Source organism: Gigantopelta aegis, chromosome 6 (genome assembly GCF_016097555.1).
Source record: "Gigantopelta aegis isolate Gae_Host chromosome 6, Gae_host_genome, whole genome shotgun sequence".
In the NCBI taxonomy this organism is placed as follows: domain Eukaryota; kingdom Metazoa; phylum Mollusca; class Gastropoda; order Neomphalida; family Peltospiridae; genus Gigantopelta; species Gigantopelta aegis.
In genome coordinates, this window is record NC_054704.1 from 30988399 (window position 1) to 31005672 (window position 17274).

General features: G+C 37.4%; 1 protein-coding gene across 1 annotated transcript; it reads left to right on the forward strand.

Annotated features, from left to right (window-relative positions):
• The first annotated feature begins 241 nt into the window (after positions 1-241).
• On the forward strand, positions 242-16045 carry LOC121375166 (ribonucleases P/MRP protein subunit POP1-like). Its single transcript, XM_041502440.1, is given in 9 exon segments — positions 242-349; positions 4493-4628; positions 6786-6970; positions 7527-7769; positions 10838-10925; positions 11203-11868; positions 13488-13652; positions 14222-15007; positions 15010-16045. Coding segments are annotated over 8 exon segments (2592 nt in total). The 5' UTR covers positions 242-349; positions 4493-4531; the 3' UTR covers positions 15372-16045.
• The last annotated feature ends 1229 nt before the right edge of the window (positions 16046-17274 follow it).

Below are 17274 nucleotides of genomic sequence, written 5' to 3' on the forward strand. Positions count from 1 at the left end.
TATATTTATTTTGTGGGGCGAAACGACTCGGTACGAATGAGATTTAGGGCGAACCCATACATAACCACTGTTAAAAAAAAAACGACGTTTAACAAGAGAGATGAAGATGACATCAGTGAAAAAAAAGAAATAATTTGCCTCTTCCTGATGACATTAGCGAAAAAAATAAAAAAATAAATATGCATCCTCCTTTAAATCTCTGGCGTGAGATCTGATAACACAAGTTATGTCCCTTATCATCGTGAAGATTCACAAGTGCATTGAATTTTGTAGTAATGCTAATAGACAGTTCTATTTTTCTGTTAAACACTAGTATAAATAATATAAATGCTTTTAGTACCTAGCACAAGTGAGTTTTAGTTCAAAACTTTACTATGTTACTAAGTAATTTAAAATTAATATCTGTGAAAGTGTGGGTCTCGCTGCTCATTTCAAGATAATGTCACGTGCAGCCTATATTGGCTATATTATTACTATAATCCGTCCCACAGAGAACGCCTATTGTTCATGCTATGGAATTTACTACAAATTATTTATTTCTGAACCGATTGATTTGTAAGTTGCACCCAAAAAAAGAGAAGAGTATTTTTTATTATTTCCAAAACACCTTTACTTGCCTTACGTCAAACCAAACTGAATTTATTTACAAAAAACAGTTTAAAGAGTTTTATAGAATGATGGGACGAACTATAGTTTTCTTGAAAGATACACCAACTGGAATACCCATTTCGTATTCCATATATATAATATAATGTATATTATCAGGGGTGGATACTAGTTCATCAAGATAAACGTCTCTGGTACGATATTTATTATTGTGATGTTTATTGCTGTGCCGTATCGGAGTGCAATAAATGTCAGAATGTTAAAAAACGGACCGTAGATGTTTACCTTGGTGAACTAGGGTGGATCCAGGATTGTTTGGGGGAAAGGGCGCAAGGTTTGGAAAGAGCAGCAGTGTGGATGCAAGGTAGTCTGAATCAAACGTAGCAATGTCACATGTTATTGGGGTCCACCTTGGATCAATCATCAAAGTTGACGGAAGTCACTTTTCAAACTTGTTTTGGCTTCATACACAATAAATAAAACGTATCCAACACTAATTTTTGTATCCTAAACTATCAAATTCCGTCCCATATCACTTCCGCACTTTCTAGTCACACTGCGCAAGTACAAACTTTTAATACCACTGCATAGGCCTGTGTATCAACTAACCAAGCCTTGATCAATCAACATTGAAAATGAGGGTGGAAAATTATAAGTTTTTTTTCTCTCCCTTGTACAGTTCTGGTGATTCTATTATTGCATACCGGAACCTAGCCCAAATACTCTGACTGTAAGAGAGCTAGACGGACATTTGGACATAAATACTCTCATTACAGTCAGAAACCAAGCTATGTATTTTTTTGGCAATTCCCGACAACCAAAAAGTTGGCAAAGATTTCCACTCTAATATCACAACAACGTTAAATACTTTTACATAGATAATTTTTGAGTTAATTGATTAAAACAAATCCACATATTAATCACTAATACACACACTACAGAAAGAAACCCGACAGCACCCCCATTCAGCTAAATTTCGGCAAACTCCGGACAGCAGAATTCTAAGTTCGCCGACCTATATCGTGACGTTGCGTCACATGATCGCCCACTCAGCCATTCCGTCTACTAGGCGGAATCACCCAGTGGGCTATCACGTGATCTATGTCACGAAATAGGTCACCGAGCTTTGTAATTCTTGCGACGGAGTGTCACGAAGCGTAGCTGAATGTGGGTGCTGTCGGATTTCTTTCTGTACTATGTGTATTAGTGATTTTTTTTTAATCAGTTAACTCGAAAATTATCGATGTAAAGGTATTTGACATCAAACATAGGATTGTTGTGGAAATCTTAGCGAACTTTTTGGTTGTCGGGAATTGCCAAAAAAATACATAGCTAGGTCTCCGACTGTAATGAGAGCATATTTATGTCCAAATGTCCGTCTAGCTCTTTTACAGTCAGAGTACTCGGGCTAACAGGAACCACATCCAAAGGTTATAATATATTAAAACCTTTATAAATGAAGAGACTAGATTTGACAGATCAGTAATGACTGTAGTCTGCATGAGTTTTGTCTATATTTAGTAACAAGTCACATGAATGACACTCTTAGTGTGTGTCATGGGGGGTATGGAAGGTTGTTTGTGTCCGATCCACAATTGTTATTAAGAGACAACATTGGTAGATTTTTTTACTGTTTGTAGAAGGAAGCTTTTACTTCTTTTTTTTCAGCCACCTATAAAAGTTGTTAGCACAAGAAACCCATTTTCCTATATTCATGAAAATTTATTGACTACTTGAAAAGCCGTTACTATTTACAAAACATCTAAAAAAAATCAAATTCTAAAACAAACTAAAGAACAAAAAAGCAAGGGGAACTTTCTAATCTGGAACACAGTGGTGTTGGTGGACAACCAATGTTCATCAAAAACGTGTAGATATGTTCATAATTCAATTACATTTGCTTCGTTGACAATCTGTTGTGTTGTTGTTCCCTCAATTTTATGATGGGTGGGGTCTTTCATACATTCTGCGTTTGTGACGTTCACATGGGACGGATTTCGATGGTGTTAAAAAATTACAAATATTCACTTCCTGGTGTGATTTTTACATTCTTGACAGCAAAGGGAAGTAATTAAAAAAATGTATTATTATTTTACTTTGTATTGGACAAGGTAACCAATGATGTCATTAAATGTATCTGATTTTTGGATTGAACATGCACAGTAGCATTTTCCTGTTAATGGGATGGAATTCGATAGATCCAGGATATATATGTTATGTTTGACAAAAGGTTCTTTTTATTTCTTTCATCTTTTAAAACTTAAAATTAATGTTTTGTCCAGAATTATGAAAATACACTGACACGTTGATTGAATGGTGAGGTTGAACTACCCGACGGGTCGGACACTTTCTCTAGCACAGATGGTGTTCGAGTCAACGGGATTCAACTGTATATATATATCTAAATATTTTAGAATTTTAAATGTTTGGAGTGTCTCTTGAGCTGTTTTGCTAGATGTACTTTCTAACCTTTGTATTTATACATATATCTTGCTTTCCCCTCAAAGCATGTACAGTGTTATCGCGGGTCTGAATTGTCAACTAAGAAACATTTCACATTACATCATTTAGTCACAGGTGTGAAAGTCCACCATTGGTACTGTGACAAGATTTCTTTTCTTTTCTTGGTCATTATATGAAAGAAAGAAGTGTTTTATTTAACGACGCACTCAACACATTTTATTTACGGTTATATGGCGTCAGACGGACCACACAGATTTTGAGAGGAAACCCGCTGTCGCCACTACATGGGCTACTCTTCCAATTAGCAGCAAGGGATCTTTTATTTGCGCTTCCCACAGGCAGGATAGCACAAACCATGGCCTTTGTTGAACCAGTTATGGATCACTGGTCGGTGCAAGTGGTTTACACCTACCCATTGAGCCTTGCGGAGCACTCACTCAGGGTTTGGTGTCGGTATCTGGATTAAAAATCCCATGCCTTGACTGGGATCCGAAACCCAGTACCTACCAGTCTGTAGACCAATGGCCTGCCACGACGCCACTGAGGCCGGTGGTCATTATATGACTGCAGACGGGCAGGCAGCCAGTTGTATCATGCGTGATTCCATCACACTGTCACAGACAGCCACAAATCATGTAACTAACTAAGCAAACACTCAGTTGATTGTAGTCCATCAAGATAAAGCTTTTTTCTTAAAATTGTGTAATTTAATAAAAGCATGACTGCAAAAAATTGTTAATAAAATCAATCTCAAATGTTTTGAGTGTCAAAAATTAAATGCAATTGCAACTTGCACAAATCTATGTAGATATCAGTTTATTTATTATTCACTTGTTTGTTTCTTTCATTTATTATTTGTTCATTAATATATATATATTTTTTAATTTGTTCATTTATTTTAATTTTTATTTGTGGATGGTATTAAATGGTATAAATTCTACAAACAATACAAAACAAAAAGTGATCAGACATACAATTAGTAATTAGGGCTTAGTTCAATATTTAAAAAATATATTTTATGTATTAATACAATAATTATACCTGTTTATGGATGTACTTTTTTTGTCAGTGATCCAAATTTAATAATAGTAAATCTAGTTTTGGAAACTGATTCCACCTCCACTCACCCCCCAACCACCCATCTACTTCCAAAAAAGCGAAAAACTGGTTAGTTTAGCATGAATAATAATTTGTGCTGTGTAAGTACGTTCATGTATGTCTGAAATGATTTAATAAATAATCCAATACACACACACACACACACACAAACGTACCATTACACCTTTTGTGGTACATATGTTTCCATAATAGTAATTGCTTCCTCTTTTTTTTGACAGTGAGCAAATGTACTATTAATTGTTAAATATATATTTTTGCATTTGTTTAATAATTTTAATATTTTTCTTTTCTTTTTACATTGCAGTAAGCTCATGTAGATGTGTTGACTTCATATCAAGTGAAAATGAAAAGGTCACACCAAACCAGTAAAGGCAAATCTTTCCCCAAGTTTCAGCCAAAAAGAAAGAAAGATGATGATGCCCATATTGAGAATACTGGAGGTAAATGTACTTATTGTGCATGGGTGTGTAGGCCTATGTACTAGGAAAGACTTGATGATGATGCCAATATTGAGAATACTGGAGGTAAATGTACTTGTTGTGCATGGGTGTGTAGGCCTATGTACTAGGAAAGACTTGATGATGATGCCAACATTGAGAATACTGGAGGTAAATGTACTTGTTGTGCATGGGTGTGTAGGCCTATGTACTAAGAAAGACTTGATGATGATTCCAACATTGAGAATACTGGAGGTAAATGTACTTGTTGTGCATGGGTGTGTAGGCATACATGTACTAGGAAAGACTTGATGATGATGCCAACATTGAGAATACTGGAGGTAAATGTACTTATTGTGCATGGGTGTGTAGGCCTATGTACTAGGAAAGACTTGATGATGATGCCAACATTGAGAATACTAGAGGTAAATGTACTTATTGTGCATGGGTGTGTAGGCCTATGTACTAGGAAAGACTTGATGATGATGCCAATATTGAGAATACTGGAGGTAAATGTACTTGTTGTGCATGGGTGTGTAGGCCTATGTATTAGGAAAGACTTGATGATGATGCCAACATTGAGAATACTGGAGGTAAATGTACTTGTTGTGCATGGGTGTGTAGGCCTATGTACTAAGAAAGACTTGATGATGATTCCAACATTGAGAATACTGGAGGTAAATGTACTTGTTGTGCATGGGTGTGTAGGCATACATGTACTAGGAAAGACTTGATGATGATGCCAACATTGAGAATACTGGAGGTAAATGTACTTATTGTGCATGGGTGTGTAGGCCTATGTACTAGGAAAGACTTGATGATGATGATGCCAACATTGAGAATACTGGAGGTAAATGTACTTGTTGTTCATGGGTGTGTAGGCCTATGTACTACGAAAGACTTGATTATGATGTCAACACTGAGAATACTGGAGGTAAATGTACTTGTTGTGCATGGGTGTGTAGGCCTATGTACTAGGAAAGACTTGATGATGATGCCAACATTGAGAATACTGGAGGTAACTGTACTTGATGTGCATGGGTGTGTAGGCCTATGTATTAGGAAAGACTTGATGATGATGCCAACATTGAGAATACTGGAGGTAAATGTACTTGTTGTGCATGGGTGTGTAGGCCTATGTACTAGGAAAGACTTGATTATGATGTTAACATTGACAATACTGGCGGTAAATGTACTAGATGTGCATGGGTGTGTAGGCATACATGTACTAGGAAAGACTTGATTATCATGCCAACATTGAGAATACTGGAGGTAAATGTACTTGTTGTGCATGGGTGTGTAGGCCTATGTACTAGGAAAGACTTGATTATGATGCCAACATTGAGAATACTGGAGGTAAATGTACTTATTGTGCATGGGTGTGTAGGCCTATGTACTAGGAAAGACTTGATTATGATGCCAACATTGAGAATACTGGAGGTAAATGTACTTGTTGTGCATGGGTGTGTAGACCTGTGTACTAGGAAAGACTTGATGATGATGCCCCAGCACATTGATATTGTTTTTATCAGCTGCTGTTACATGTAGGTGTCTGACATATAGCGATTGCACTGTTTAGTTGAACTCTTGGTCTAGAGAATAAGACAGGAAACTGGCTAGGTGTCTGATATATAGCGATTGCACTGTTTAGTTAAACTCTTGGTCTAGAGAATAATAAGGAAAACTGGCTAGGTGTCTGACATATAGCGATTGCACTGTTTAGTTGAATTCTTGGTCTAGAGAATAATACAGGAAACTGGCTATTTTTTTACAATTTATATAGATAGCTTATTTCTGTTTGATTGTGTGAGTCAAAAGAAGTTTGTTTTGTTTATTCACTAGAGGACATTGATTGATTGATTAATTAATTAATCATCGGCTATTGGATGTCAAACATTTGGTAATTCTGACATGTAGTCATCAGAGGAAACCAGCTACATTTTTAATGCAGCATGGGATCTTTTACATGCACTTTTCAACAGACAGGATAGCACATACCACAGCCTTTGATATACCAGTCATGTTAAGTTTACAGATGCTATGGGTTCAAATACTTGCCTAGTTTCAAATAAAAATACATCTCAAACTGTTGCTCAGTATGATAAATATATTTAGTTGCTTAGTCCTTATTTATAATTGCTATTCTTTGAATATTTGTAGAACTCCGGATCATTGACTTTGCTGAATGCAGAGCGGCTGAGGTGGAAGCATTGTCCCGGGTGATCTCTAAGATTGGTAGTGCTAAGACTGTTAGTCAACGTCTTCCCAGACACATGCGCCGCCGTGCCATGTCACACAATGTCAAGAGGTTACCAAAACGGCTACGTGACGAAGCGCTAAATAAGGTGCATGCCATACTAACTTTGCTAAAATATTGTAAAAAATATAGAGATTTTAATCTAATGAGTATGTTTATATTCCTGTGGTGGACTCATTCTCTTGATTTTAAAAAACAACTTTGCATTCACACAACCAGTGCCCCATAACTGGTATAGCAAAGGCTGTTGTATGTTATGTTCTGCCTGTTGGAAAGTGAATATGAAAGGCCCCTTCCTGCCAGTGGAAATTGTTGCATATTTCCTCTGAAAATTATCAAATGTTTGACATCCAATAGCCAGTGATTAATTAATCAGTGCTCTAGTGGTGTACTGGAAAATGTTTACCTGGACAGAGTCATAAACCTATTCTCTACATGTGTCTTACTATTATTCTAACTTTATTTTTCCATTTAAAATTCAAAATAATTGTACCTCTTGTCTAATCCACTATTAAAATGTTAGGTGTGGGGATCATTGGTTGATTTATCAAGCAATCCAGTTTCATTTAATTATGTATGGGGACCTACCATTATTTTCAAGGAGCCAGAAAGTCTTCATTATTTTTGTGTGGTTCTTTCTTCAGATGATAAAAAGTACAAAGACAAATCCTAACAAAAAACCAAGTCGAAAATTCAGACGGCGGCCCAGAAATCTGCTTGAAGACTACAATCGGCGTCAGAAGAAGTTTTCCTGGCTGGAGACTCACATCTGGCATGCCAAACGATTTCACCTGGTTGAGAAGTGGGGCTACAAACTGGCGCACAGACCCTGTGACAAGAGTGCACGGGCGTGCTACCGAGCAGCAGCCAAACACTGCTTGCTTCAGGTGGGTTATCGTGGCATTTTAAATAAAACAATGGCCATGACTTGTAGATAATGCAAGGACTGATCTAGCTCAGTCAGTAAATCACTCACCTGTGGTGCTTGGGTGGTAGGATCAAACCCCCTTGGTGGACTCATTCTCTGTTTGGTTTTCTCACCATCCAAACCTGTCCCTCATAACTGATTATTAAAGGCTGTGGTATGTGCTGTCATGTTTGTGGGAAAGTGAATATACAAGATCCTTAACTGCTAATGAGGGTTTCCTCTAAGACTACATGTAAGAGGTTTCCCCAGGGCCATTAGGCGTAGCGGCCCGACACGCCTTGGTCCATAAAGTAAGCGCTTTGACAGCTTTAGAAAAACAATTATCACAAGTACAAGCGTGGCAGTCGACTACCTCCTGCAAACAACTTGTGTACCAGTATATCAAGCACACCTAATCACTAAGACAGGTAAAACACTTCCTAAATACCTAACAATGGACCAGTCGTCTACTCACAATTGGTGTTTGGTAATTTTACCACATCTGCTGGGACTGCTAATCCATCAGAAAGGCGCTTACGCGTAACAGGATTCCCGTGCCCAGCAATCAAATGCAAGCTTCAAGGCCGATCAAAGAAGATGCCCATTGACAGAATCAACTGTACTATTTAACTGAATAAACGATAGGTGAAGCACTTTTTAAAAGTACAGTTAAGTTGGCAATCAATAATTTCTATCCTAACACCCCTTCCCAAAACACACACTGAAAACATCCAGGGCTCGCGCTGTCAGTAGCCAATTTAGCCTCTGGCTAATTAAAAATTATTTTTACAAAAATGGCTAATAAAATTTACAAGTGGCTAAAATTTTGGCTAAGCCATTTTTTATCTTCTGATGTGAACAAACGACTACATAATCTATCCGACACCTCAAATATAATAATAATACCAAATATTCAATTAGCGTAATAGCGATCTCGCGACCGGTAACGAGAAACGGTGTTATCCAGAATACAGCGTTTGCCTTATGATGTTTGCTTATGTTAATAATCAAGGTTAATAATTTTAACGGCATGCATTCGAATGTACCGGTAGGCCTATGACAACAATGTGACGGTTATTCAATGTCTGGAAGATCTGTAACTTGTTATTTCAACCAAAGTAATAAAAACAATGACAATGCATATCAATTTGAATACACATGCCAGTTCAGGGCCAAAAGACATGTAGGCTATCCCAAGGGCCGAGTTCAGCCAGACCAAGCGAAAAAAAAACATTCTCTATACTGGTTTGTGCGCTTCACGTTAAACCAAATGGACACGACGGACACCAATGAAATAGTTTGTGAACGTTAGGAAGAACGTTCGTTGGCTGAACTGAGGAAAGCTCTCAGCGCGACTATATGTCGCGCTTCAGAGTCGGCTGACGCCAACGTGTCAAGAGACATCGTTGCGGACATTAAACAATACGATTACACAAAAGTAAATCTTGATGTAAATTTATAGAAAAACAATAGTTGTTTGCATCAATAAATATCTAACTGCAATTTCGGTTATTTCCTTTGTCTTTGTTAATTTTGTACCTATGGTTGAGAGCACGCATGCAGATCACGATCGCGGGAAATGAATATGCAGTATTTATACAATTACAGTTAAATGTACACTGAATTAGTTTACAATAATGTTAGATATATATTTGTAAAACTGTGAGGTGACATTTAATAAGTTAGCTGGATTTAAAAAAAGACTGTAAATTTTAATTTTATTAACGTTGTTTGTTTTGTTTTTTTGTTTTTTAAATTTATAAATGGAATATACTGTGAAGTCGGCATTCTTAGCCTAGGTATTTTACAAGCAGAAATCACAACAAGCATTTAACACAACGCTGAAATCAACAGAAACAACATGGCGCAAGTTGTTGGGGGTGGGGAATTGATGGGTTACTTTTTAAAAAAAGTTTTAAACCCCCCCCCCCAAAAACCCCAAACAGACATGATTAGCTGGACTGAAGGCAAACACTTAACTGTTTTCAACCCACTACCCCATTTCTTTTGGCTTGATTTGTGTTACAATGATGCTAAATATGTAAGCGCCTTCAATAAAATCCTGGGGAAAGGCCTGCATGTCAAAGTTAACAAATGTTTAATATCAAGAGCCGATGATGAAGTAATTATTGTACTCTAGTGGTGTTGTTAAACAAAACAAACTTATACTTTTTTCCAATCAAATCTGATATGTAGTTATTGATTTCTGCAGGGGAAAAAAATGATGATGTTGCTAAAGAATTAATTGTGTAAGTGGAAAGGCATTTAGTTTGTGGACAATAAATTATGGAGTTGGTGAGATGCAGGATGTATTTTTGTGGTAGAGCATATGTCTGACATTCTATAAAAAAAAACGGAGGCCTATTGAGTTATTCCCTCATGCCTTTCTCTGCTAATGGTGCTGCAAAATGTTGTGGTGCTAATCACTTCATTCATGTATGTATTGGGTGCTTTAGCCAATGTATTCTTTGTGCTGGGGTGACATTAGACATTAATTTTTTCATTCATTCATTCATTTGGTGCTGAAGACCGGCCTCGGTGGCGTAGTGGTTAGGCCATCGGTCTACAGGCTGGTAGGTACTGGGTTCGGATCCCAGTCAAGGCATGGGATTTTTAATCCAGATACCGACTCCAAACCCTGAGTGAGTGCACCGCAAGGCTCAGTGGGTAGGTGTAAACCACTTGCACCGACCAGTGATCCATAACTGGTTCAACAAAGGCCATGGTTTGTGCTATCCTGTCTGTGGGAAGCGCAAATAAAATATCCCTTGCTGCTAATCGGAAAGAGTAGCCCATGTAGTGGCGACAGCGGGTTTCCTCTCAAAATCTGTGTGGTCCTTAACCATATGTCTGATGCCATATAACCGTAAATAAAATGTGTTGAGTGCGTCATTAAATAAAACCTTTCTTTCATTTGGTGCTGATTTATAACAGGTAATCTATTTGTAGGAGACATATTTTCTTCTAATAACCACAATAAGTGTTGTTCTTTTGTATTTGAATATGTGTGATCTAATTAAATATTCTACTTTTGGATTTCGTTTTTAGGATGTATCCTTCATGTGCTGTTTAGAAGTCCAGGGACCAGAAGACAAAATTGTTGAGTCTCTTAAACGTATTACTAGACCAGAAACAGGTTTGTATATTGGCTTCTGTCATGTCTTGTCTCGCCATGAGAATGTCCAAATTTCCTTTTTAATTTCTGTCTTTACATGTACATTTTCTAATTTTATGAATGCATTTTTGTTTAAATCATTCTTTGAAGTATAAATTTGGTATGTCATTTTTAGTTTTTTCATCGTAAAGTAATTTGGAAAACAAAAAAATACCCAAATATTTCATTTTAAAAACCTTTTTCTTCTGTGGACAGTGCTAATTATATGTTCAAAGAAAGGTTTATTTTCTACACATAGGTCCAACTGTTGCAGCAAAGGCCTATCTAAATGGAAGAAGATGTGGACAAACCATATTCTATTCTCACAATCAGTATCCTGCTAAACCCATTGCTCAGGTTTTCTTCATGTGGAGGCCATATCAATATTCCTCCAACACAGTAGAAGGGAGACAACTATGGATTTGGTGTCATCCATCTTGTTTCGAACAAGTTATGCAGGAGGTACAAAGATGCTTCAGAGAAGAAGATGCCCATCCTGAGTCAAAAGGAAAGACAATTGAAGAGAAGAATGTTGAGGAACTGTCAGAAAAATCCACTTTGAAAGATTTCACTTCATTGGATGGATTGATCACTATCAGGTCCTTGGAGGATTCTCTTGTAAGATTTAAACTCACAGGACCTCTGTGTCAGGCAGTACTGTCCGAGACTCTGCAGCCTTGTAAAATTGATGTTGCTGAGACTGAAATCAACGGTGACCATCATGACAGTGCTTTGTGGTGGGAGAAATACTTCTCTGTTGATGACAAGAAGAAGATATTTGATGAACAGAAAACAGCCTGGACTCAGCTGGCTGCATGTCAGTCACCTGCTGAGGCCCCTCCCAGACTCGTTCTTGGCTTGACGGTCAGGGACCCGAGAGTTCTTCTTCCACAAAAGAGGTATATTGTGGAGGAAAGTGCACACGGTAAAGTATTCATAAATCTCATTCTCTCTGTATAACTGAATTGTTTTATAGTGCATATATAAAGTTAAATGTATTGGTTTCGGCTAACAGTATAATTTTAGAGAGCTTAGATTGATGACAATATACACATTCACATGTGTGTTTTGTTTAAACGTCTTCTTTTCATCTCTTATTTTTAGTTTATATAGTGTTTCTTTAAACAATACTTCATAATGAATTTAATGTATTCACAGCTAGACATATTCTAGCACTGTAGTTTTAGTTCAGATAAACAATGTTATTTGAACAGTACTTTTTAATTATTTTGAGTAACTTATTATTTTGAGTAACTTTTTAATTATTTGGGTAACTGAATCCTTTATTTAAACAAGTTGATATAATGTTTTCCGAGAAGTGGGGAGAATCTTCTGATAACTGGGTAGCTCAATGGAAGAGTGCTGGTAGTTGTTGCCAGAGATGCAGGTTCAATTCCTGTCCCAGTTTTAACAAAACAAATTCTCTCCACAGTGGCACTATTATATATATATTAGTTTTGTGATTAAATGGCTATAAAATATATGGATATGTGTCTGCATCAAAATCTACTCTGGAAGTACAGGATACCAGAATAAATACTAGTCACCAATATGTATTCATTTCAAATGACACATTATTTTGAAGTGCATTTAAAATTGCTTCAGTTTTAATCACTATTTGACCTACAGGTATGTATTTACCGAAAAAGGTTTGTGTTTTTACATTGCTATGGTCCATAGTTGTGTATTAATATTCAGTCATATTAATTAAATGGGTAATAACCCAAATGACTTGCACAAATCAGCTTTTCCTTCCCCACTTCCACCTTAAAGTCATAATTTATTGTTATTTTCTTCCATGTTTTCTAAGTTGACCGAAATTATTACATTTTACTTAGGTTTTTCTAAATACATTCACAGTTTGGGAAAACATTTCTGGTATTAATTTTCGTTCTATTCTTGTAAGTACATCATTATCAAGTAGATGCTTTCAAAGTGCATAATCCAAATTTACAGACATTATTTTATATGTAATTGTTAATGTGTTTTTTAATTTGTTATTTTCAACTTATTTTCATGCTTATATCCAATTAAGGTTCAAGCACGCTGTCCTGGTCACACACCTCAGCTATCTGGGCTGTCTGTCCAGGACAGTGGGTTAGTTGTTAGTTGGTTAGTGGTTAGAGAGAAAAGGGTGTAGTGGCCTTACACCTACCCATTGAGCTCTTTAAGAACTTGCTCTGGGTTGGCCCCTGTGCGTGCTGTGACCTCACTGTGTTCCAGGGGTGTAACATTCTCTTTGAGAATGGCCAATACAGCACAAATAAATTTTGAGTAAAAATCCGTATCTCTTTACACTGTTTTTGTTTAAATCTTGAATTTTTATATTGATGTTGATCATCACTATATGTGTTTGAATTACCATAGTTTGACACTCAATAGCCGATGTATTTTACGTGCTGTGGTGTCGTTAAACATTCATTCATTCGTTCGCTCTGGGTTGGAGCCGGTACCAGGCTGCGAACCCTGTACCTACCAGCCTGTAGTCTAATGGCATAACCACTTTTTTAAAAGGTGTAATTTTATGTTGTTTTTTTCTAACAGTTTTCACGGATGTAAACACTCATACAGTGCCAGCTTGTATGGATCAGTTACCACCATGTGTGTCAAATTCCCCACTCTGGGAAGTGGATGTGAGAAAAGATGTAAAGACTACCAAAATAGCAGAACATGAGCTGAACACACTTAGAGCCGAACATCTTGTGCCAGGTAATTGAACCAGCTGAATATGAATGGGTCTCAACAACCTGTTAGTTAAACATCAGGTTTTATCAGTCTGTCTGCAACGTTCAGTTTGACCGTATATAAAAGACTGTGGTATGTGCTGTTCTGACTATATGAAGGAGAATCTGAAAGATTCCTTGCTGCAAAAGAAAAAAATGTTGCTGGTGTCCATGAGCTCAGCCTCTAAATATGGTGTTAAAACAAAGTTCAACTTTGGTTTGATGATTAAACCTGCTAGTTATCTGCTCTTCTTCAAATATTATTCTTTATGTGTAAAGACCTCTTTGTCTTGCAATTAATTAAAACAACTACATGTAGCTTTTGGTGGTGGACCTTGTCAAAATTATCAAACTTGATAGACATTGATTAAAAATTATAGTAATAAAGGGGATTTGGGGTGTATTTCAATAAATGCATGTATTATTTTGAACTCTATCTCTAAGAAACATGCAAGAGTTATCTGCCTTCATTATTAATTTAATTCATCAATATTTTGATGTCATTTTCCTTTCTTTGATTTATTCGTATGTAATGGTATCAAATGCTTGTTGCAGGTACATCCTTGGATCTGGGACGGAGAGAATCTCGCATTCCTATCCTATTGATTCAGCGACCTGGTTTTCATCCACCTGCAGTCACAAGAAATCAGAATCGAAGCCGAAGTGGTTATGGAAGTGGATGGGATCTCATAGTTCCTGCTGGATTTGGCATGGCTTTCCACTTGGCGTTGGTCTACCGAGGAGCCCGAGTTGGAGGCCTGCAAGAGGCGAGGTGTGTGGCTAGGGAATCTGAAGAGCTTATCTTCCCAGACGACTTTCCTGACACCCCAGCCGGTGAGGTCGAACAACGGAGCCAGGCGGAGCAGCTGAAAATGAAATACGAGAGACGACCCCCAGCCAAGAGACCAAACTATGTGAAGCTGGGCATTTCATCTCCGTTTTGTTGTCCCTGGCAACAGCTGGCGTCACAGTGGGCATCAAAACCTATTGAGGAGAGTGGTATGAAGATGGAGCAGGATGAAGATGTAGAAGGAAAGCAGTTTTATGTTGTGAGGAATAAAAAGGAACTGAAGTTGTTGCACACTCTTTTCATTTCTGAAAAACCACAAATGCCTGCAATGCTGGCATCAGCCGATAAGAAAGATCATGTTGCCACTGATGTCTTGAAGATGGTTTATAGGAATAGATTAGGTTTAGTTCCTGTGATGGTCACAATGATTGGTCGTGGCGTTCCTTTAAACCTTGCCCAAATATGCATTCCTACAGAAGATGACCTGAAGTCACTGCAGCATGACAAGACTTATGCTGGGCCAAAAGAACATTTGCATCCAGATCCTTCTCTTGCAAAAGGAAAAAGCTAAAATCTGTAAAGAAGAAAAATAAGGCCGAAAAGGTTGCTAAAATAGCACCAAATTCCAAAGCTGCTTCTGTAGACTCTGCTGCCATGACATCCACCACTGATGACCAGTCAAGTTTACAAACCATTGGTAACCAATCTGTCTGTCGACCAGTTATTGGCTATGTTTCTTGTGGTGACTTTGCTCTAGGTCAAGGTCAGGGAGCTGGGAAGGGGTTTTGCTCTGTGGTTGGACTTCACCAGCTCCGGTGTGCGATGTTGAATAACATCACATGTATAGCTCTTGTCCGAAACACAAAGTCCCTACAATATCGTTTTGCCTACATCTCATTGATTAATTCTCATTAAGAGAATACAACAGGTCATTTGTTTATAACAATTATATTTTGATAATACAGCCAATAGAGAAGTGTCTGGACTAGGCTGCATTCAGTAAACTGGTTTTGTGCTCACTGACACATGGCTTGAACTTAATAGTGATGCCATCAGAAATTGCTATAGTTGGAATATGAATTGCTATATGTCATGGACATTACCGGTGGCCTTTTTTCTGCTGCTGAATAAAAATTATTGTAAGTTGAAAAGATCATTGTTGGTTTTTAATGTTGTGTTTATTTGTTACCAAAGTTACTGGTTTAAAATTGCTGTAGGTCGACTCAAAACTGATGTTGGTGAGCAAAAAACCCACACATTTAAAATTGCAATAGGTAACAACTTATAAAGTTTGAGCCCTAGTTCCTGACCTGTCGTATTCATTTATGGTTAAGCACGCTAGTGATCGTTTTCTAATGTCATGAGTCCTCGGTCAAACATTGGATTGGTACCACACAAATTGCAGGCGTGAGTAACATTATAGTGTACTATGTTGTCAAGCTGTTGCAGGAATAAAAATAAATTAGCATTAGCCCTGAGTTGAGGAGCTATAGTTGGATATAGAAACAATGACATTAAGAAAATCTTTTGAGCATAAGTATGTATGGTTCTTGTTCATATTTACATACAGAAATAAAATAATTCTTATTTATTTGTGTATTTTATATTGTACATCATATATTTAGTACGTCAAAATAAAATAAAGTAAACTATTGATACCAAAATCAAAACGTCTCAATACCAGTTAGTTTTTAGAAAACAACGCAAAACAAAAGTTGATGCAAGTGTTTTATTTAGAAAGTAATTATTTGTCGCAATACGAACACTATACACACTAATAATTGCCATCAAAATTTAATGTGTACATCACAGGTGAAATGTGCGATTTCACATAAAAATGTTTTGCTACACTATACTATCTTTTGATCGTCAGTATAGTGTATCAATGGGCATTTAAATTGACTGGCCTCAACAAAAAACGTTTATGAAACAAAATGCTCAACAGTTATTAGTAACTTTACAACAACACATCCCCATCCTAACAATCACTAGGGTGGTTGTTGTTTTGTTTTGGGGTTTTTTGGGGGTTGGTGTTTTTTGGGGGTGTTGTTGGTTTGGGTTTTGATTTGGTTTGTTTGTTGTTGGAGGGTGGGGGGGGGGGGGGATTTTTTATCCATTAATTTAAAGCACCTTAAAATCCCATAAAAAGACAATACAAAGCCTGAAACTACTGAGAGGTTGAGGATAATAAAAAGGAATCGGGGCGCGGTAATATCCCTTGTAAGATCTTTAGATGGGTAGAAATGGCACTTTTAAACTAACCCCAACCTCGTCCCATAAGGGGCGAGACGTAGCCCAGTGGTAAAACGCTCGCTTGATGCGCGGCCGGTTTGGGATCGACCTCCGTCTATTTCTCGCTCCAGACAGTACACCAAAGGCCGTGGTATGTGTTATCCTGTCTATGGGATGGTGCATATAAAAGATTCCTTGCTGCTAATCGAAAAGAGTAGCCCATGAAGTGGCGACAGCGGGTTTCCTCCCTCAATATCTGTGTGGTCCTTAATCATATGTCCGACGCCATATAACCGTAAATAATGTGTTGCGTGCGTCGTTAAATAAAACATTTTCTTCCTTAAAGTATGGTCCTACATAGGGTCTCGACGAGTACTCGGACACGGGTCGAGTCTAGCAAGACTCGAGTTCCCGTACAAGGTGGAATACAATTATAAACTATAATACAATGGACAATGTGGGACAATAATCCGGCAGTAGATAATCAACAATATAAGTTACACAATAATTATATCATATTGCGTTAGTTTCCCTTTTCAAACTTGCCGTCTGTCCGTCACAACACTGAACATATCAACGGTTTCTA